This window comes from Strix uralensis, chromosome 37 (genome assembly GCF_047716275.1).
Source record: "Strix uralensis isolate ZFMK-TIS-50842 chromosome 37, bStrUra1, whole genome shotgun sequence".
NCBI lineage: Eukaryota > Metazoa > Chordata > Aves > Strigiformes > Strigidae > Strix > Strix uralensis.
In genome coordinates this window covers 1,720,729-1,743,068 of record NC_134008.1, presented here as the reverse complement: position 1 = coordinate 1,743,068, position 22,340 = coordinate 1,720,729, and the positions used below count along the sequence as shown (strand labels likewise).

At 50.0% G+C, this 22,340-nt stretch overlaps 1 protein-coding gene and 1 long non-coding RNA gene across 2 annotated transcripts in view; one reads left to right on the top strand and one right to left on the bottom strand.

Moving 5' to 3' along the window:
* LOC141937094 (uncharacterized) overlaps nt 1–22,340 on the bottom strand; it is a 786,032-nt gene that overhangs the window by 160,553 nt on the left and 603,139 nt on the right. The gene's annotated exons all lie outside the window — the stretch shown is intronic.
* On the top strand, nt 3,045–4,010 carry LOC141937077 (olfactory receptor 14J1-like). Its single transcript, XM_074854479.1, has one exon. It carries the CDS (start codon nt 3,045–3,047, stop codon nt 4,008–4,010), a length of 966 nt encoding a protein of 321 aa, XP_074710580.1.

The window sequence follows — 22,340 nt, the reverse complement described above, 5'->3', positions numbered from 1 at the left end:
CCCACCACAGTGTTGCCCGTGACCCTTCAGCTCAGCTGACTCATCATCCATCCCCAGGCAGAGCTCCACACATTCCTGCTGCTCTCTCCCATAAAGGGCAACTTCCCCTCTGGGTCCAGCCCCATGGCCTTATTAGCACCAGACTCCCAGAACTCCACAGTTTCTCCAGGAGAGGGGATTTGTAGTGCTTTGCAACTCCTCATGGTGTTCTCTTGTGAGAGACACCCCAATCAGGGTGAGCGAGCTACACACAAAAATGAAAAGGAGACCAAATGGAGCTTCACTCCGTGGGGACCTTGTGAAACTCTGGGATTCAGAAATGGAAGTCACCTGAAGTTTTACAAGGAAAAGAGGCCAGTTCTACCTCAGTGGGGGAAGGGGAGCAAATAGCCCCATACATCACGACAGGTTGGGACATGACCAGCTGTTGTGGCCCCACACACATGGGTGTGTCCCAGGGTGTGGCTCCCCATTCTGGAGAAGCAGGGAGGACCTGGAGAGTGTTGAGTGAAGGTCTGCCAAGGTGGGGTTCGGGACCTAGTGCCCATGGCCTGTGTGGGGTGGCCGGGGGACCTGGAGTTCTTTGGCCAGTGGTGTGGAGGCTCCAGGCACTATAAGCGTAGTCTGAGAGTGGCTGAGGGGTGATTTCAGAGATGATGGAGCTTTTCTTTGTAGTAAGATACAGCATGACAAAAGACTAATGCCACAAAGTGCAGTTGGGGAGACCCAGACTGGACACAAAGAAGTGTCACTTGAAGTCCAGTCCAGTGTAACAACTCACCCAGAGGGAGACTGGAGCATCCGCAGGCTGTGTGTTTCAAGGAGCAGCCAGGAAGGACATAGAGATATCAATAAAGGAAGGGAGATACTCAGGTGAGAGCAAGGTGTGGTAGCCGGGTGGATGTCTCCAGCCTGCAGAGAAAGAGGTGCAGGTGTGGGACACGGTGGGACAGCCTGTGGTGGAGATGAGGGATGCAGAAAGTCTGAAAATCCCCCAGCAGAGATGAGCTCTTTCTGCCCTTGGCTCTGGCTGTTGACTCTGCCACTGATGGTGATGAAGAAGCACCTTCCCCTTACAGCACTGGGTATCATGGCCTCCCCTTCCCCACCTGAGAGCCTGGGAGGTGTTGGACTGTAGTCCTGCCCTTGGCATTGCCCATCCCCACATCACACTGCCCCAGGAAGAGCCCTGAGAACCTGTGAGGGACAGGATCTCCATTCCCACAGGCTGGGGGTCAGGTCTTGGCGCTTTTGCTTAATGTAACACCTCTAGTTTTACTCAGAATTTGTTCTACCTTGACATAACCTTTGTTTCCCTGTCATCACTGCCTGGAGTTTTCTGCTCTAACCAGCCCCTGAGGAGGCTTTGTCAGTAATGGTCCTCACCGGGACTGACTAAAACTACAGGTATCTTTGTAGTTTGCATCTGAGTTTGACTTCTTGAGAGGTTTCTTCATCTTCCTATCACTGGCTGAGGTTGAGGGACTCAGCACCAAACCCACCTGAGGGGTCATTAAAATGCCTTGGGCTGGTCCTCTACTGCGGAGCTGGGATGCGCTCCTGGGACAGAGGGAGCTCAGGGCAAGTGGGCACCAATGCAGAGAGACAGCTGTGCCCAGGAGCAGCTCCTCTGCAAAGCGCAGCAGGACTGAGGGCACTGCCTGCAGGCACCGAGGGCAGAGGAACCAGGCACAGAGAGGGGAAAGGCAGATGGGAGTGGGAGGATGCTGAGAGCACACTGGAGGAGAAATCTTCCCAGCCCTTGGCACAGTAAGTCTGTGGGTGCAGGGCAATGCAGCTGGAGTTGGTGGGGGGATCTGGTGAAGCCGGCACAGCCGCCAGGAATCTCCCTCCTGTCTTGAGGAGGAGGATGTGATCCAGAGCAGGGCTTCCCTGCTGCACTGTCAGAGGGACAGGTCATGGCGGCTTTCTTCTCCCGGGGACGGCTGCAGGGGTGTGCAGCTGTGGATGCAGCCAGGGGTTCCCAGGGCTGTCCTTCAGAGCAGGGTCCCTGCAGCCCAGGGGCTGTGTGCTGGGGCAGGGACTCTGCCTCCTGCCAGGGTCAGCACTCAGCCTGCCCGGGGAGCTGCCCACAGCGCTGTGGGGAGAAGCTGTGGGGGGAAGGAGATGCCCTGTCAGGGAAGACAGGGTCCTTTTGCTGTTGAGATGTTGCTGCATCTGTCAAGGATGTTCAGAACTTCAAATGACCCCCAGGGAATTTCCAAGGGGACTTTTCATGAGGACAGTCAAGGTGGGGACTACCTAATAGGGAAGGAGTGTGTGCTTTGAGAATTCTCCTCTTCGTTTTCTGGCAGGGCAGTGGGAGACTGGATTTTATTTCCCTGCTCTCATAAATGTACATTTCTGAGTTACTCCTGAGCCCCTGCACACACAGAGATGTCCCTGGGCAGATCCCTGCTGCCAGCAGGGTCGTGCAGGGCAGCGCTGAGCACACAGAAGGTGGGATGGGGGCTGTGAGCACTGACAGAGAGGAGACTTGGAGACAAACATCTCCCACAGAGACAGCTCCAGGCAACAGAGAACCAGGCGACCCATCTGCATCACTCTCTGCTCAGATGTACGGGGAAGGAGAGAAATGTTTGGAACAATGGACTTTGAGACTGGACTCTTCTGAGCTCACAAAATTCAAATTCTTCTCCAAAGTACATTGTTAGTGAGATCATCCTCCAGCAGAGAGGTGTAATAAGCACAGGGCACCTGCATGGTGACTGGCAGGTCACTCGTGGGCAGACCATCTCTCCTGACTGCACGAGGGCACAGGGAGCCCTTTTGCCCCTCAGGGGTCCCCTGTCATCAGGCTGAGAGCAATACAAGAGATGTTGTCTTCTGCCCCTTCAAAGAAAGTGCCCTCAGCAACACAAACCTGAGCTTCTAAAAGGAGTTGAATGAAGTTTCTCCAAAGAAAGAGTAATAATTTTGAGGGGATTTCTTGGGAAATAGCATAGGATTGACTCAAAAAAGTCTGCCCACACTAGTCAATGTCTTCTCCTCTTTCAACAGTGCCGCACGCCCGGAGTGAACAAATGTCCAACAGCAGCTCCATCACTGAATTTCTCCTCCTGCCATTTGCAGACACACAGGAGCTGCAGCTCTTGCACTTCTGGCTCTTCCTGGGCACCTACCTGGCTGCCCTCCTGGGCAACGGACTCATCATCACTGCCATCACCTGTGACCACCACCTGCACACCCCCATGTACTTCTTCCTCCTCAACCTCTCCCTCCTCGACCTGGGCTCCATCTCCACCACTCTCCCCAAAGCCATGCACAATTCCCTCTGGGGCAACAGGGACATCTCCTACTTGGGATGTTCTTCACAGCTATTTTTCTTTCTCCTCTTCATTGGAGCAGAGTTTTCTCTCCTCACTATCATGTCCTATGACCGCTACGTTGCCATCTGCAAACCCCTGCACTATGGGACCCTCCTGGGCAGCAGAGCTTGTGTCCACATGGCAGCAGCTGCCTGGGGCAGTGGGTTCCTCAATTCTCTCCTGCAGACTGCAAACACTTTTTCTATACCACTGTGCCATGGCAACACCCTGGATCAGTTTTTCTGTGAAATCCCCCAGATCCTCAAGCTCTCCTGCTCACACTCCTACCTCAGGGAAGTTGGGCTTATCATGGTTAGTGCCTGTTTAGCTTTTGGATGTTTTGTTTTCATTGTGGTGTCCTATGTGCAGATCTTCAGGGCTGTGCTGAGGATCCCCTCTGAGCAGGGACGGCACAAAGCCTTTTCCACATGCCTCCCTCACCTGGCTGTGGTCTCCCTCTTTATCAGCACTGTCATGTTTGCCCACCTGAAGTCCCCATCCATCTCCTCTCAAACCCTGAACCTGGTGGTTGCGGTTCTGTACTCGGTGGTGCCTCCAACATTGAACCCCCTCATCTACAGCTTGAGGAACCAGGAGATCAAGGATGCCCTGAGGAAACTGATAACTAGATGTTTTTCTGAAACTATAAACTGCTCATCTTCTGCTGCACAGCAGTTATAATATAACTCATTACAGGCCCAGCCCGTCTTGTGTATTTTCTGTTGTTGGTGTTGGTATTTTACTTGTAATGATGTTGTCATCCCCTTTCTAATTCACTGTCTGCTTTTCTTTTCTGACTGAGTGGCTGCGTAAATGAGGAGCCATGATCTCTGTGTGTTTAAATAGAAGAAAGGGCCTGCAGTGACTTTTTTTTTTTTTTTTCTGAGGTCCTTCCTCCAAGACCATTATGGAGCTGCAAGGACTATTTCTGTGTGCAGAGGTGGAGGGGAAGAGAGTCCCAGCATGGCAGCCCTGCCAGGGAGCACTTGGTCTTCCAGAGATGTTCTCTTTTCACTTCCACACTCTCTTTCTGATCCCTTCAGTTTGGTGTAAGGCCCAAATGCTCTGGCAGCTTGGTCACACCCCTGCTGCATGGCAGTCCTGGAGACCACAGGCAGGGACAGGCAATGGGCACTTCTGTGACAGAGCCGGCCTCCATAAGAGTGGTTCCATCATGAAAGAGGATCTCCTCAGGGCAGTGCCTGAAGGCTGAGCTCTTCTTCCAAACCTGATCTCAAGAACATGCCCATGAAAGTGGCCCGCAGATGAAAACACCAGTGAACAGGTGAACAGTGTGATTTGCAGGGTGGGAGCATGCAGCAGTGTCCTCGCCCAGCCAGGCCGCCTTGGAAGACTTGAAGGTCCAGGGTCTGTCCTGTGCCCGTGTTCATGGGACACACTGGGGAGGCTGCCTGTGCTGGTTTGGCTGGGATAGAGTTAATTTTCTTCCCAGTAGCTGGTATGGGGCTGTGGTTTGGATTTGTGCTGAAAACAGTGTTGATAACACAGGGATGTTTTCTTACACACAGTCAAGACCTTTTCTGCTCCTCACCTCCCCCCCCACCAATGAGGAACCTGGGGGTGCACAGAGAGCTGGGAGGGGATACAGCCAGGACAGCTGACCCTGAATGACCCAAGGGATATTCCAGCCCATATGATGTCATGCTCAGCAGTATAGCACTGGGGGAAGGAGGAACGTGCAGATATTCGGAGTTATGGTGTTTGTCTTCCCAAGTCACCGTTACACTTGATGGAGCCCTGCTGTTCTGGAGATGGCTGAATCCCTGCCTGACGATGAGAAGTGGGAATGAATTCCAGTGTTGTTTGCTTACGTGTGTGGCTTTTACTTTACCTAATAAACTGCACTACGGGAACCTCCTGGGCAGCAGAGCTTGTGTCCACATGGCAGCAGCTGCCTGGGGCAGTGGGTTCCTCAATTCTCTCCTGCAGACTGCAAACACATTTTCTATACCACTGTGCCATGGCAACACCCTGGACCAGTTTTTCTGTGAAATCCCCCAGATCCTCAAGCTCTCCTGCTCACACTCCTACCTCAGGGAAGTTGGGCCTGTTTAGTTTTTGAATGTTTTGTTTTCATTGTGGTGTCCTATGTGCAGATCTTCAGGGCTGTGCTGAGGATCCCCTGAGCAGGGACGGCACAAAGCCTTTTCCACGTGCCTCCCTCACCTGGCTGTGGTCTCCCTGTTTCTAAGTACTGGCAAATTTGCCTACCTGAACCCCCCCTCCAACTCTTCCCCAACCCTGGATGTGGTGGTGTCATTTCTGTACTCGGTGGTGCCTCCAGCATTGAACCCCCTCATCTACAGCATGAGGAACCAGGAGATCAAGGATACCCTGAGGAAAGTATATGAATAAACATTATTCCAGCATTAATAAGGTGCCTGCCATTCTCACAGAACTCCCAGGAATTCAGTAAAATCCGAGCTTATCATAGTTTCTTCTGTTCTTCTATTTTGTATTTGGTTGCTACACTTGTGATAATATTAATTGTAATTATATATTATTCATACAACTTCTTCTTAGGCTTTGCACTATTTTTTTTTTTTTTCCTGTCCAGTAAGCCTCCCGTACAGGAGGAACCAGGCTCTTTGCATAGATAAAGAAACCAGAATGTAATAATTTGCCTCTACTCTCACCTCTTAGATCTCCTCTGGAGCTGGGGGCTCAGCCCCAGCAGGCAGAAGGGATTCAGGAGCCAAGGGCCCAGCTGCCCCATGGAGGAGCAGCCTCACTGCCCCTTGGGGCTGCCCCTCACTGCCTCGGCCGGCACTGCCTCTCTGCTGCCTGTGAGCTGGGGGCAGCAGCAGGACATGGCCTTTTCAGTGCTGGGCTCTCCTCAGATTCACACCATCCTGCTGTACCCTTGGATTTGTGTCACCCCCAAGCTCTTGTGTAGCTTTCAGCAGTCCCGTTGTGACCACAGTGGCACCCCTGTGGCTGCAGGCAGGAGCAGGCCATGTGAACCACTGGGTCAGAGCTGGTCTCCATGCCAGCAACACCATAACAGTAGAGGCTCAGTAAATGTCACAGCGAAGACACTTCCATCGTCTTTGAAAGGCCATGGAGCTGGGGGCAGTCCCTGATGACTGGCAGCACCCAAACATTGCATGTACCTATCAAAAAGTTCCAACGGATGAACAGGGTAGTGCAAGACTGTGCTCCGGAGCATGTCCGCTCCTAGCACAGTTCTTTGATGTCTGAAAAAGAAGGTGACTTAATTTACCCAAGAGAGATTGGACCTGGTCATCTTCTTTGCTTTCCATGAGGAAAGGACAAGACTGCTAGGTATGAGGAGAGCAGGGTTTATATTTTATCTGCGGGTCAGTAAAATTTTCAGCATTGTCCCACAGAATATTCTTGTGCTCAAGATAGGATATTATGGTGTTTATGGATGAATAAGTAGGTAGGTGTCACGTCCTGCTCAGACAAGGGAGACAAGTGACTCAGATTCGCAAATCCCCAACGGAGCGGACAACAAGTCTCCAAGTCCAAGCATTTATTAACTACTCACAATGTACTAATTGAACACATGATAGTTGGCTAAGTATATAGCAAGTTGTGGCAAGCAATACAATATGCCTTGCATTTCTTAATGGGAAAGGGAAAAGAGGGAGATAGAGGGAATGGGGAAATACAGATCACCGCTCTGGGTGTCTGCACTGATCCCACCAGCGAGGGTTCCAGAAGGCACAGGAGGCAGCCGTCTTTTTCACTTGCATCCTTCTTCTTTGCTTCACTGCACTCTGCAGAGGCCCCCCCTTTCTTCCCCACCCTTGATTTCTACACACTTCCCTTGGGTCCATCCCCTAGGTTGACCCACATACCTACGTATCCCATGTATGGGGAGGGGTAAGGTGTTTCATGGGATGATGTAATTAGCATGATCATGTTAGCCCTCGTTAGCATATTGAGGGGTGTTAACTTGAATATGCTTTTCATGGATAATGAAGAAAAGGTCATTCACCGGACAGATGGCCCTTGAAATTTGTCCAGGTGCACCAGAGCAGAGCCGTCCTGTCTCCACAGGGCTCCCTCCTCCAGCCGCATCTTGTGTTATTCGGGTAGCCTCATCAGCTTCGACCTCCACAGAATGCACCCTGTGACTCATAGTTTTGTCTTGTGAGTGTTTGAGGCATTTCTTCGATCGGCCTCAACTTTTGCTTTCTCAGGCTGTTTTTCTTAGTTTCTCGCAGGCCTGGTTTCTCTTCTCCCACATCCCACCCCGTGACTCAAACACTCCAAGTTCTTCTTTGACCGTTGTGATCCCAAAAGGTATAGGGAAAAGGAAGACAGAAGGTGAGAGAGCATATATCTAACTGCTGCAAGGCATACTATTAAAAGCAAAAATTTGCATATATATCACAATACTAATATTTACAAGCCATCTTCCCCACACCGTGAGTCCTGAGGATCCCAGTGATGTGACCCATGACCCAGGGTTCCATCTATCAAACCAGTCAATTGGTTAAAGTTCTCTGTTCCTGTTGGCAATCTTCTTCATCATGGCACGGGTCTCCTCTATAGAGGTGGTGGCATTGTGCATGGTGATATAACATTCTCCCTCAGTTAGATTCAGCACACCGCACAGTCCATGTTCCTTCAGCAATGCTAGCCGGATTCTGCAACGTCATCTTAGATGCTTGTTGGGTCTGCACCTTTAATTCCTTAAAGGCATACCTTGTTCGTACATATCATTGCTAAGTTAAATTTTCTAAAACTATTTGAGGTTACACAATCACATTATCAGGTCTATAAGGATTTAAATGGGAATACAATTTAATATTCAGGTACAATTCATTAATACTTAATTTGTGGGATCAGACCCCTTCAACTAGTCTTTGATGACTGCATCTTGCTGTTGATGGATGTGGTGTTGTCAGGAGCACATCCAGTTATATGAGCTGGCACTGTAATCTGTCTGGTATTTGCAAGCACCAGTTTGCAGTCACAGGTGGCTCACAGGCTTCCTTTACTTTGGAGGTGATTCCCAATAAGGGAACTTAAGGCACAACTCCAGGTTAGCCTTCCAATAAGTGGACTCATTAAATGTCCCTGTAAAATTTCCTGGATTGTTGATTGTAATTGATTGGCAATGATTTATTCCACACTCAGCAGGTATGATTCCACAAATTATATAATAATGTAAGCAGATTACAAATAATAACTAGCCAATAATGCCTACAACCATTGAAAGTGCTAAAAGTAACATAGGTCTCCTGTTGTCCAGGATCAATGCTCTGTAAAACACATATATACATGACAAAACAATGATGGTTAGAAAGAAGGGACAATCCACCTGGTATTGATGCGGTATTCTTTCCCATGGGCTTCAGTAGCCACCCACGAACAAATATTGATGGGAGTTTTTAGGGTTAGGGGTACTTGCCCCACAGTGGGCAAGTCTACTAGAACAGGTTGTCCAGGCTAATGGAGCGGGTTTGCAGGGTCTTTAGTCTCTTTTTTCTCGGTGAGTATGGATGGAGGCTTAGGACAGAACGCCGTAAGTCGTGGGCACCCGTTAATTCCCCACCAGCTGTTTATCTTCATTACTGCATCTGGCACCCGTTGTGGCCATCCTGGTTCGAGGGGTTTTAGGGCCTGCTTTAGAAGTCCATTGGTGCGTTCCACAATCCCATTTGCTTGGGGATAGTATGGAGTATGGAAAATCCACTGAATTCCTTCATCTTGAGCCCACTCCTGAACCACCCCGGCAATAAAGTGAGTACCACTGTCTGATTGGATTGATTTGGGTTTAGACAAGCAGCTAAACCAGCGTTTTAGTCCCTTCACCATATTTTCTGCAGTTGCTCGAGATACAGCTTTTCTTTGGGTTAGGCCCGACACTATTTCCACCCCCACCAATACAGAGCGTTTTCCCTCGGAGAGCCGGAAAGGACCAATATAATGCACCTGGTTGTTTAGTAGGTGGGCAGGGTGATTTCCTGACTGGGTCTGTCCCACTGCAGCAGCATCAGAGCCACCAATCAGAACATCATCAATATATTGATATATCCTGACCCCTTCCCTAGGAGGGATTTGAGCAAGCTCCTGCGCTAGTGCATAATGAGTGATGGTCGACGAATGGCAATATCCCTGGGGGAGACGTGTAAAAGTAAATTGCACGCCTTCCCGTGTAAAGGCAAAGTGATCTCTGTCTGCTTCCTGTATGGTTGCAATCAGTTCAGCTATGTCAGGTACTGCAGCTGTTAGAGGACCTGTATTGGCATTTAATCGCCGATAGTCAATTGTCAGTTGCCACTTTCCATTAGGTTTACGGACTGACCACACTGAGGAATCATAGGGTGAGTGAGTTGGAATTATCATCCCTTGCTCCCGCAGCTCTGCTATTACCGGAGTGATCCCCTCCCTTGCACCTAATGGTAAGGCGTAAGGTTTCACATTAACAGTTTTAGAAGGAGGAAGCGCAGGCGCTTGCTGTAAAAGTCTTATAGAGGCAGTTGGGGAGAGAAATTTCCATTCCCTTCCTTTTGAATCCACCCAGGCTTGTCCCTTCAATAGGTCAAGTCCCAGGATATTTGTGGGGAAATTTCCCAGGATCATAATAGCCTCTGTTGCAGTTTCATTCCCAGGTAACCAGCATTTCACCCAAGCAGTTGGCTGTGGCTTAGAGTCCCCGAAAACATCTGTAAACCAAATCTACTTTTTGTCAGCAATTATGCCATTCCACTTGGCAACATCAGCTTGGAGTGCTGAGATCTGAGCCCCTGTATCTACTAGAAATGCAACTGGAGTTTTAAATGGGCCGAGCGGAAAGGTAATCAACAAGTCTCCTTTAGTATTCTCTGTGAGCCTCCTTAAGTGGACCCACCCGCCATCCCCCGGCTCACTTACTGGGGATGGTGCGTCCAATTTCCCAACCCTAAATCAATCAAGTCCTCTTCAGGGGCAGTTGGTGTTTGAGAAGCAATTACCACCATCTCGTTAGTTTTCAGTTCTGTCCCTCCCCTCTCCCAAAAGGTCTGCTCAGTTGAGGGGGGCAGCTTCCTTTTGTCTTTCCAGGCTCGAATGAGCTTTTCTAAAACTGTAGTAGGCATACCGTCCATTAACTCTCGTGGAATCTCCTGTCCAATTCCCTCAGTCCACAAGAGGTTTCTCTTTGCTCTTAAAACTTACGGAGGGGAAGGAGGCGGATTTTCCTGCTGTTCCACTCTGTGTACCGAGGGCTTAGGTTTACCCGTTCCCCTGGTAAGGCCCATTCTCCGGCCATAATTTATTAAGTCCTGAGCTATCTCTCCCCAGGTCATGGCTTCTCCCCCTGCCCGTCTCCCCCCTTGTGGGGCTAATGCATTCTGCGAACGATCTTGTAATTGTACTGCATGTGATTTCAAAGAGTCCGGCAAGCCCCGAATCAGGGGAGTCATTTGATCGGGGTTAGCGATTAATAGCATCGGGGCAGGCTGCTGTGGAACCAAACGCCTGTCATGCATTAATTGGAGACAAGCAGCCTTCTGCAGACTTTCAGTCAAATGATTTATGGTTGGGGTCTCAGCACATACTGGATCCCCCCTTTCCAAGGAGTCCAGACCCCCAGCCCAGTAAGAAGCTCGTTGAGTTAATGACCACGACTCTCTCTTGTCGGCAGTAACTAAGAAAACCCCTGGCCCCCAGTACCCCTGGGCCTCATCTTCTGATAACAAGACTCAGTTGCCACCAGTCAAAGACACCCTCCACACGTATTCAGTCTTGGTTTCCTGAGCTCATCAGGTATATTTCTCCTGAATTTTCGCAAGCTCAGTCGCTGGATATGGTGAGGTTCGAATGCTGACCTGCGGAGCTCTTCCACCCTGACCATCGGTGGTCTCCGTTTTAATTAACGGTCTTAAATTTGCCCCCTTATTTTCAGGGTAAATAATTTCGTGGCTTATCTCTAAATCCTTTGTTGGATACAAGGGTCTGGCTGCTGCTTTGCCAGACTCATAACTCCCTGTTCACTATCTGGAACAGAGCCAAGATCTGTCTGGTTGCAGCTTTCTTGTTCATTCCCCTCTTTTTCGGACCATGAGATTTTTTCTCGGTCCAAGGCATCTAACAGAGCCGTGTGAAGTCGCTGAGTGATGTTACGCTCATCAGCTAATTGGCTTTTCAAAACTTCAGTTTGCTCTTGCCAGAGTTTAGCTTTTTGTTCAGTAACTTTAAGTTCCTTGACCAATTGATCCTGGAGAGCTTTTACCAGATCTTGTAAGGATTTGATCATTTCCCCTTCTAAATGTTTCTTAACATGTTTATCTTTTGGGGCTGCAGTCAGTGCTGCCCCCAATACAGCGCACACTACAGCTTTTCCTTTGCCTGAGCACGACCCTTTCACCCCCACAAGTGCACTGAAATAGCTTACCACTGCTTCTGGATTATGCCAATTATCGTGGGCCCAAACCTCTACTAAAGGAGGAGGACAGGCCTTATACTCCTTCAGTTTCTCAAAAACAGGGGAGCAGTCAAGCACCAACATTTCCCGGCCAGTCATGGCTTGCCACTGCTCAAACCTCTCCTGGCTTAGAGCTGACAGGTGACTTCCCAATTCTTTCTGTTCTTATTGGACAGAGAATCGGTATCCCTCTGACCCTCTCCCAGCATATAACTGAGGGGCCAATTCCCAGTTCTCCCTGTCCGAGTTTGTCGGATAGAGAACCAGTATCTCATAAGACTTTCCGACACTGAAGGGGATCCTGCCGACTACGCCAATTTTAATGTCACGTCCCGCTCAGATGAGGGAGACAAGTGACTCAGATTCACAAATCCCCAATGGAGCGGACAACAAGTCTCCAAGTCCAAATATTTATTAACTACCCACAATGTACTAATTGAACACACAATAATTGGCTAAGTATATAGCAAGTTGTGGCAAGCAATACAATATGCCTTGCATTTCTTAATGGGAAAGGGAAAAGAGGGAGATAGAGGGAATGGGGAAATACAGATCACCGCTCTGGGTGTCTGAGCTGATCCCTCCAGCGAGGGTTCCAGGAGGCAGCCGTCCTTTTCGCTTGCATCCATCTTCTTTGCTTCACTGCACTGTCAAGGCCCACCCCCCCCCACCCCCCGCCTTCTTCCCCACCCTTGATTTATACCCACTTTCCTTGGGTCCGTTCCCTAGGTCGACCCGCATACCTACGTATCCCATGTACGGGGAGGGATGAGGTGTTTCATGGGATGATGTAATTAACATGATCATGTTAGCCCTCGTTAGCATATTGAGGGGTGTTAACTTGAATATGCATTTTGTGGATAATGAAGCAAAGGTCATTCACCAGACAGATGGCCCTTGAAATTTGTCCAGGTGCCCCAGAGCAGAGCCATACTGCCTCCACAGGGCTCCCTCCTCCAGCTGCATCTTGTGCTATTCAGGCAGCCTTATCAGCTTCGACCTCCACAGAATGCACCCTGTGACTCATAGTTTTGTCTTGCGAGTGTTTGAGGCATTTCTTCGATCAGCTGTAACTTTTGCTTTCTCAGGCTGTTTTTCTTAATTTCTCGCAGGCCTGGTTTCTTGTCTCTCACAGGTGGGGAAGAGGAGGCCATGTGACCCAGTTCTGTAAGGGGAAGGTGTTTCCTCATTGGCATCAGTGGCAGAGACAACAGCCAGAGCCAAGGGCAGAAAGAGCTCATCTCTGCTGGGGGATTTTCAGACTTTCTGCATCTCTCTGCTGCCTCCACCACAGGCTGTCCCACCGTGTCCCACACCTGCACCTCTTTCTCTGCAGGCTGGAGACATCCACCCGGCTACAACACCTTGCTCTCACCTGAGCATCTCCCTTCCTTGACTGATATCTCTCTGTCCTCCCTGGATTCTCATTGAAACACAAAGCCTGGGGCTTCTCCAGTTTCCCTCTGGGTGTCTTGTTACACCACAGCACTGCCCTTCGAGTGACATTTCTCTGCGTTCAGTCTGGGCCTCCCCAGCCGCACTTTGTGACAGTAGTCCTTTCTCATGCTGTATCTCACTACAAAGAGAAGCTCCATCATCTCTGAAACCACCCCTCAGTCACTCTCAGGTTACTCCTATAGTGCCTGGAGCCTCCACACCGGGCACCTCCACGCTGGGCAAATGGTGTCCAGGTCCCTCAGCAACCCCACACAGGTCATGTGTAATATATCCCGAACTCCACCTTGGCAGACCTTCACTCAACACTCTCCAGGTCCTCCCTACTTCTCCAAAAAGGGGAGCCACACCCTGGGACACACCCATGTGTGTGGGACCACACCAGTGCTGAGTGGAGAGGGATGGTAAATCAGGGTGTCTGGGTGGCCCATGCTCCTCCGAATGCAGCCCCATAGGCAGCTGCCCTTGTTCATCATGTCCATCCTCTCCTGGCTCATAGGACATCCCTCGTAGTGTCCAGGCTCTTCTCCTCAGAGTTGCTGTTCAGCCAGTCAGGTTCTAACCTGTCCTCATGTATGGGGCTATTTGCCTCCCTCTTCATGCCAATATAGTACTGGCAACATTTCCTTGTAAAATTTCAAGTGATTTCAGTTGCTGAATCCCAGAGTTTCTCAAGGTTCCCGTGGAAGCTCTATTTGGTCAGGTTTTAATGTTTGTCTGCATCTGGCTCATCTTAACTGGGGTGTATCTCACAAGAGAACAGCATCAGGAGTTGAAGAGCACTACAGATCCCCTCTCCTGGAGAAACTGTGAGGTCCTTGGGTCTGGTACTTATAAGGCCATGGGGCTGCTCCCAGACAGGAAGTTGCCCTTTATGGGAGAAAGCAGCAGGACAGGAATGTGTGGAGCTCTGCCTGGTGATGGATGATGAATCAGCTGAAGAGCTGGAAGGTCATGGGCAACACTGTGGTGGGTGGATGTCTGCTACAGACCCCCTGATGAGGAAGAGGAAGTAAATGATGCCTTCTTCATTAAACTAGACGAAGCCCTGGCCCTCATGGGAGACCTAAACTATCCTGATATTTCTGAAGGGTCAACAGAGCAAAGTGAAAGCCATCCAGGAGGGTTTTGGAGTTCCTTGAAAACATCATCCCAACAAGGGTGACTGAGGAGGCAGTGAGGGGCGGTGTCCTGCAGGAAATCAGACTTAGAAACAAGGAAGAGCTGGTCAGGGATGTAACAGTCAGGGGTGAGAAAGTAGAGCTGAGGTTCCTGAGTGAAGGGAAGAATGAAAAGAGCTGGACTTCAGGACAGCAGGCTCTTGCCTGCTGAGGAAACTGCTTGGAAGAATTCCATGGCATACGACATTGAAGAATTTCCCAAATTAAGAGAACCATCTTAATAAAAAGAGAAGAAGAACTTAGAGTCCATAGACAGACTGTGGTTACAAATTAAATACCTGAGGTGGAAGTTGGACAAGTACAAGATTTAGAAAAAGAACTAGAAGTTTTAGAATATGGACTTGAGAAATATGGAACAGCAGGTCATTGCTAGCAGAGCAGCATATAGTCACTAACACAAATGACAAGAAATGGAAGGCATTCCCTGCAGTCTGGAAATTCAGAGTACGTCTTGGTCAAGATCCATAGATTTTACTGGGAAGGCCCAGGTTCCTGTGGGCTGGCACCAGGGCTCCTGGTACCCTTGGGAACAGATTCTTGTGGATGACCCACAGCTGAAGTGGCCATTTGGAACCTGAGAATCTTGGCCCTGTTATCAGCAAGCACAGGAGCATCCATGAACACTCTTGGGTCCTGTAGGTTAAACTCAGGTTGAACAATTCCAGAACAAGCGACTTCAAGTGGCTGTGACAGAGCCCATCAAGTTTACCCTATTTGGGGAAATATCACCTTCAAACCAGGGAAATTCAAGGGAGTCATGTGAAAAGGCCCATCAGGTCAATCGGCATAGTAAGGGAAAGGAATATTTCTTATGCTGTAGATGCAGAAAGCAATAAGCATTGGATTGTGCCTGAGAATATTCAAGGAGAATCTCATCAAGCTCCTCCATGAGCTGAGGCAAACACTCTGAGCAGAGTGAAGGACAGCGAGTGGTGGTCTAACACAAAGAAGGATGTAGATCTCTGGGGTAGGATCTGTCTGTCTTGTGCCGTGACCAGTGAAGATTACACTGGAGTAAAAGCCCCAGCCCAGCACCAACAGAGTGGAGGCCCATGGCCACAACTGCAAATTGATTTCATGGGACCTCTGCCAGTGACAGCTTGAAACACCAAGTGGATCTTTGTAGGAGCAGATCCATTTAGTAAATGGACAGAAGGCCCCCTTGCAAAACCAACATGGTGGCCACCACTGCAGATCTCCTGTTGAACGCTGTTGTTTCTTGTTGGGGTCTGCTCTACAGCACTGAGTCTGATCTCAGCACCGACTTTGTCACAATAATTCTGCATGAGCACTGCAAAGCCTGAACGCGACACGTCCCACCCTGGCTCTGCCAACCGGTGGGGCAGGGGAGAGGGAAAGGCCAGTGAAGGGGCTGAGTTTGGCTGTTGAACGTGGGGTCCAGCAGCGATGAGGAGTCAAGGGAGTGGATGGGGAGAGACTGGCAAAGGCAGCACAAATTGTGATGTTGATTGTGAGGCCACTCCTGTTACAGGAGCCTGATTGGTCAGCAGCTGGCTCCAGCAATTTTGGGATAACACATTCATCACAAATTGCTCATCTCAGGAGAGAAAAGACAGGGATGGAGAGGAAGGGGAGAGGCAGGCCGAGGGGAGCTGCACAGAATGGGGATGATTATGGGGTCACTTCCACTGCAACATCTGCTTGGCCCTCAGGAGACATGCTGGCCAGCAGGCATTGTGAAGTCATCCAGCATATCATAGAACCCACCCAACAGAAATTACATCCTCGAGGAGGGGAGGGGATGAGGGAGGTGCAAGAGGCTCATGTGGGTTCTGATTCTGGGGGTACCTGGGTTATTGTGACCTGACCAATCATGACAGACAAAAGGGCAGGCAGGGTCATGGATACCCTGCTCAGGACTAGCCCTGAGATGGGTGAAAAATCTTTTCCTTCTCACCAGGTTGAACATCCCCTCTTTCACCCAACACTCATCTTCCATCCTCGGAACATGCACCATGGTGCAGACCCTAGTTCTCTATTCTTTATGGCCTCCTCGGAGGTGCTGCCAGGCTGCACTGAGGTCCCCCTCAGCCCTCCCTTCTCCAGGCTGAACAAGCCCAGCTCCCTCAGCCTCTCCTCACAGGCAAAGTGTTCCAGGCCCAGCCTATCTTGGAGGCCATTCACCAAACCCCCTCTAGCTTGCCAACATCATTCCTGTCCTGGGGGTCTGAAATCTGGACGCAATGACCTGGACAATGCCCTCTCTTGATCTCCTGGCCGCACTCCTGGCCATCAAGCCCTGGTGGCAGTTGGCCTCCCTTGCTGCCAGGGCACACGACTGCCTCCTGCCCAACCCACCAATCCCTTTCCCATGGGGCTTCTCCCAGCCAGGCAGCCCCCAGCCTGTGCCATTGCCAGGGGGATGTCCTGCAGGGTCACACACTGCCACTTGTCCTTGCTGCATTTCCTGAGCTTCCTGCCAGTACGTGCTCTCCCGCTCATTTAGCCCTTTCCCTGAGCACTGAGGCCTGGAGAACTTTTCAGTACAGACTCAGGCAAGGATGGCATTGAGTCTCCCATCCCCACCTGTGTCTGATGCTGTTAAATCACCCTCCCCATTCAGCAGCAGCCCTGCATTTCCCTCGTTCATTCTTGGCCTCTAATGAGCCACTGAAGCTCATTGTTTTGCTCCTGACTTTCCTTGCCACCACCAGCTCCAGGCAGGCTTTGCCTTCCTAAAAACAATGAAGTCAATCTCTATAAATTTCTCCCCTGTAAGCTGTCCTTGCTGTCACCTCCTGGCAGCTGCTTCCTGGCCCCTGTCAGAGCCAGCCCTGTCCCTGCCCTGACCCAGCCTCCCTGCTCCACACAGGCATTATCGTCAAGGGAAGTCCCATGGTGCAGGTAAAGGTTTCTAGGCCAATCAAGAGCATGGTCAGAGGAGAAAGAGAATATAGACACACAGACAAAATGTATCACTCCAAGTTCTGCTTTTCCACCATCCATCAATCCTGGTCCCAGTATCCCCTTGTTCCCCTATTCCCCTACACAGGCAAGCACACACACACATACCAATGGCTCTCTCCAGCACTGTCACAGAACCATTGAGGCTGGAAGGCAGCCAGCTTCCACCTTCTCTGTGCTGCCTCTTCATGCTTCATTTCAGTCAGGAGCTCCTTTCTCATCTGTGCCAACCTCCTGACACCTTTGCATGACATCCTGCATATCAGGATGGAGTTTTCTGGAGCTGAAGAAATCCTTGACTATCGAACAGCTCTCTGCACCCCTCTTCTCTGCAAGGTGGTATCCCATGGGATTCTTCCAATCAAGTCCCTCAGCAGGCCAAAGCCTGCTCTCATGAAGCCTTGTTCCCTTCTCTCAGGAGCGTCAGCTCTACCTTCTCACCCCTGACTGTTCCATCCCTGACCACTTCTTCCTTTTTTGTAAGGATGAAGTCCCACAGGGCACCTCACGTCACTGCCTCCTTGGTCACTCTTCTCAGGAGAAGTCAACAAGCTCCAAAAGCAGCCTGTGTGGCTTGCACCTTGTTCTGTTCTCTTTCAACAGCTATGGGGATAGTGTGAGTCCTCCATGTGTGCCAGGGCCTGCCAACATGAGGCTTCTTCCAGTTGTCTGAAGAAGGCCTCATCTACTTCCTCTTCCTGACCAGGAGGTATGGAGCAGACATCCACCCACCACAGCATTGCCCATGTTGTTCTTCCCTCTCATGTTGACCACTCAGCTCTCAGCTGACTCCTCATCCATCTCCAGACACAGCTCCAGGCATTGTTGATGCTCTCTTCCATAAAGGACAATTTCTGCTCTGGGTCAAGACCTATGGCCTTATCAGAACCAGACGCCCAAGACCCCACAGTTTCTCCAAAAAGTGATTTGGGCCACCTTACTCCTCCAGTAGCTACTTGCAGACCCTCTGGACCCCTACAAACCTCATGAAGTTCAACAAAGCCACATGCAAGGTCCTGCACATGGATCAGGTCAATGACATACACAAACACAGGCTCGGTGATGAGTGGATTGAGAGCAGCCCTGCAGAGAATGACTTGGGGGTACTAGCGGATGGTAAAGTAACTATGACCCAGCAATGTGCACACTCGCAGCTCAGAAAGCCAACCGTGTCCTCGGCTACATCAAGGGAAGTGTGGCCAGCAGGTCGAGGGAGGGAATTCTCACCCTCTATTCTGGTCTTGTGATACTCACCCTGCAGTGCTGTGTTCAGATCTGGGGTCCCCAACATTAGAAGGATATAGATTTATTCAAGCGGGTTCAGAGGAGTCCACGAGGATGATTGGGAGCTGGAGCACCTCCCCTGTGAGGACAGGCTGAGAGAGCTGGGGTTGTTCAGCCCAGAGAAGAGAAGGCTCTGGGGAGACCTTCCAATGTTTAAAGGGGGCCTAAAGGAAAGCTGGGGAGGGACTCTTTATCAGGGAGTGTAGGGATACGGTGAGCAGTAACAGTTTTAAGCTGAAAGAGGAGAGCTTTAGATTAGATATAAGGAAGAAATTCTTTAGTCTGTGTGTGGTGAGGCACTGGTAGACATTGCCCGGACAAGTTGTGTGTGCCTCCAACCTGGAAATTCTCTAGGCAACCTTTTCCAGTGTCTCAACACCGTCACCCTAAAACATTTTTTCCTTAAGGTCAGGTAAGAATGAACACTCTTCCCTGATGGAAGTTTCTCTGGGGACAGGGATATCCCCCGAGAAGAGAAAAAAGAAACTCAGTGTTTCAAGTGGGAAATAAATGACCAAGAGAAACCTATTTCTGAATGCACCAGCACGGGGCAAGTTTCTCTATTGCTGGGGCAGCTGGGGAAGCCTGAGGAGCCTCTGGGACAGGAGTCTGTTCCTGGGAGAGGGGCTGACACAGAGGGGCTTGCTGGGAGTGGACAATAAGGATGCTTCGGAGACAGGAGCAGGGGACACAGGGAGACACTGGCTTCTGTCTCTTCATGCCATGGCTGGCCCTCAGCCCTGGGGCTGATGGGGGGACTGAGACACCTCTCATTTCTTCCTTTGCTCCCCAGACTTGGATGGAAACCAGGAAGCATCCATGAGCCTGGAGGATGCACAAAACTCCTGTGCTGAGGTCCCATCGCTGCAGGGGAAGCAGAAGGGTTTGTGGGACACATGTGAGTGCAGGGAGAGAGAGGGGGGTGTGTGGCAGTGTGTGTGTAAAAGGCAGGAAGAAGATGGCGCTGGGGGTGGGAGTGTGTCATACTGAGGTGAAATAGGTTGAGTTTTGATTTTGAGGCAGCAGAAGAAGGAGGACATTCATTTCAGTGCTGGGACATGGGGCTAAATAGAGGACTCAAGTGAGCTGGGGGCTGGGACATCTTTGGCGATGGAGGAGCATTATCAGGGCTTTGGAAGAAACTGCACAGGTTATGTGGATTTAACAGACATAGTCAGACCAAATAAAATTACAGTTTTGTGTTTGAACAGTTAGTGAGGACAGAGAGTCATTGATAAATTTTGGGACCGCATGGGGTCAGAGTAAGGTGCGAAGCAGGGCTCATGGTTAAAATCTGCAGAGAAACAGCCACAGGCATAGGATACTGTGGGACAGCCTGTGGTGAGGATGGCACCTTGGCTGAGGCTGGGGAAACCCCAACAGAACTGAAGTCCTTGTCCTTTCAACTATGGCTGCTGTCGCTTCCAGAGAGGACCCTGAGAGGACACCAGTTCCTACAGCCGCAGTGATTTGTTGTCTCCTCCCCCACCCTCCACAGAGCCTGGGGGGGAGTCCTACCGCTGTTCTACATCGGCATCACACCCCCTTGCATCTCACTGACCCCAGGAAGAGCCCTGAGCATCCCAGGAGGGAAAGGATCCTTGTTCCCAGGGGATGGGCATCAGGGCTTGACCATCCTGTTGATGAAACACATCAAGGCCTTTCACAGTCACCTGAACATTTGATTTTCAACCCATAAGCAGTGCCTCTGACTTCCTGCTTCCCCAGTCCCCAGGGACAGGAACCTTGTCTCCTCATTCCCTCCCTGGCCTCTTCAGTCATGGCCCTCGCTGGGGATCACTAACACCCTCAGAGACTTGGAGGTTTGCTGCTGACTTTCCCTTCTCCAGAGGCCACTTCAATCCCTTTTCTGGACCTGCAGTTCAGGAACTTGGCACCAGAGGGCTCATTAACACACAAATCCCCTGACAAGCCAAGTCTCTGAGCATAAGTCTGAAGTGGTTAATTTGAGAGGTTTCAGGCGTGCAGTCAAAGTGAAAAGCTTTCAGGCCTGTATGTCAATAAGAAGCAATTTCTTCTTCTTCCAATACTCCTTATTTTTCTGCTCACACATTAAGTGACATCAGCAAACTCCTATTGATGTTGATCCTGAGCATCTCCTGACAGAGGCTGAATATGTCAGGAAGCCAAGACCCTCTATGTCAGACACTCTGGGGGCAATCTTTGTCCCTACCTCCAACTCCACATTTCTCTCATCAGTCCCATGGGACTTCCAGCACCTTTGTTCAAAACTGTGCTTTCTCCACAACAGGCTGTAGCTGCCTCTTTTTGCCCTTTGACAGAAACTCCTACTTGCTGTGTTTGGAAAATGACCTGCACATGGACACCGAGGATTTTTAATTGCCAGAAAGCTAAATTAATGGAAGGCATGGTTCAATAAACAATAAAATACACTCCTCTGCTGTATATTAAGTCTACCTTACCTCCTCTGAAGGCCATTTTCCACAGTGGAGATGGCCTTAGACCAAAGGAAAACACACTTTTTGTCAAGCAGAGACCCCAAGAACCCCCAAAGCACCCCCTGCCCAGACTCTGCCCATATTCACTCACACCCCGACGTCATGAGCTCTCTCGATTCACAGAGGGAAGAAACGAGACAAAATAAATTAAATGCTCTTCTATAAAGAACCAAATCTGCACTAATCCCAGTGTTTCTGGGTTATAGGAGTATCTCCAAGCAGGCTCTGCAGCATCTAGACCCACTCATTCCTCATCCTCCTCCAGTGCTGGACAGTTTGGGTGCAATTCTCCAGACTTTTCTACTCAAGGGAGAGAAACGAGTTGTCTCGACCAAGATGCTTTTGCCCACCCTGCCTGTCCACCAGCTCCTGCTCCACAAATTCTCCCACCAGCGCAGGGTCACATTTTCCGGTCCCATGTCGGGGCTTCAGGTCCCCCCGTGTATCTCAGAGGCAGTGGCCACCATTTTGTGGGCATCTGCATCAAGCCCTTGTGCTGGGTTTGTGTGTGTGGTGGGATTTTTGGTCGTGGTGGAGGGGGACACAGCGTTGGCCCCCTGTGAGAAGCTTCTCAAAGCTCTCCCAGCTCCAAGCTGGACGTGCCTTTGGTCAAGGCTGAGCCAATTAGCAATGGTGGTAGTGCCTCTGTAGGCTGCACAACTGTTTCTCATCGCATATTACACGTCACACAACTGTTTCCCTCACACATTGTAGGACACACAACTGTTTCCCTCACACATTGTAGGATGCACAACTGTTTCTCATCACACCCAAGGGTACGTAGTACGTATTATTGTCCATACAACTGTTTCTCATCAAACCCAAGGACAGATTAGCCACATCAGCTCACTCAGTCTGTTCTTCAAACCATCAATGATAATTAGAAAGAAACTTCTATTCAGGAGCTACTGTCCTTGAAGAAGATAAACGTCCTGGTACACAGAAGCTTGTTAAAATAGTTGAACGTAAATTAGTTTAATTGGAGATTGGAGTGTCCTTTGGAAGAACTATATTAATATTAAAATCCCACCTCTGCTCCGAAGACCCCTGCCCAAATAAAACCCTCAACCCTTGGAGTGTGTGCAGAAAATTAAAAACTCACTGTAACTTTAAATTGAAGCGAGCGTGTTCCTGACCAATGAGGGGTAGAAGTGATAAGTAACTAATCAATAGTCACTGTAGTAATTACATAATCATGTGGTTTGGAGTGTATAAATATTTTGAAGTTCTTTCTTGTGGTGAGGAAGGGAGGGCAGGTATTTTTAAGATATGGTAACACTTC

Bases quoted from the DNA above. Each gene is read 5' to 3' on its own strand.
- LOC141937077 (XM_074854479.1), top strand. From the start codon at position 3,045: ATGTCCAACAGCAGCTCCATCACTGAATTTCTCCTCCTGCCATTTGCA.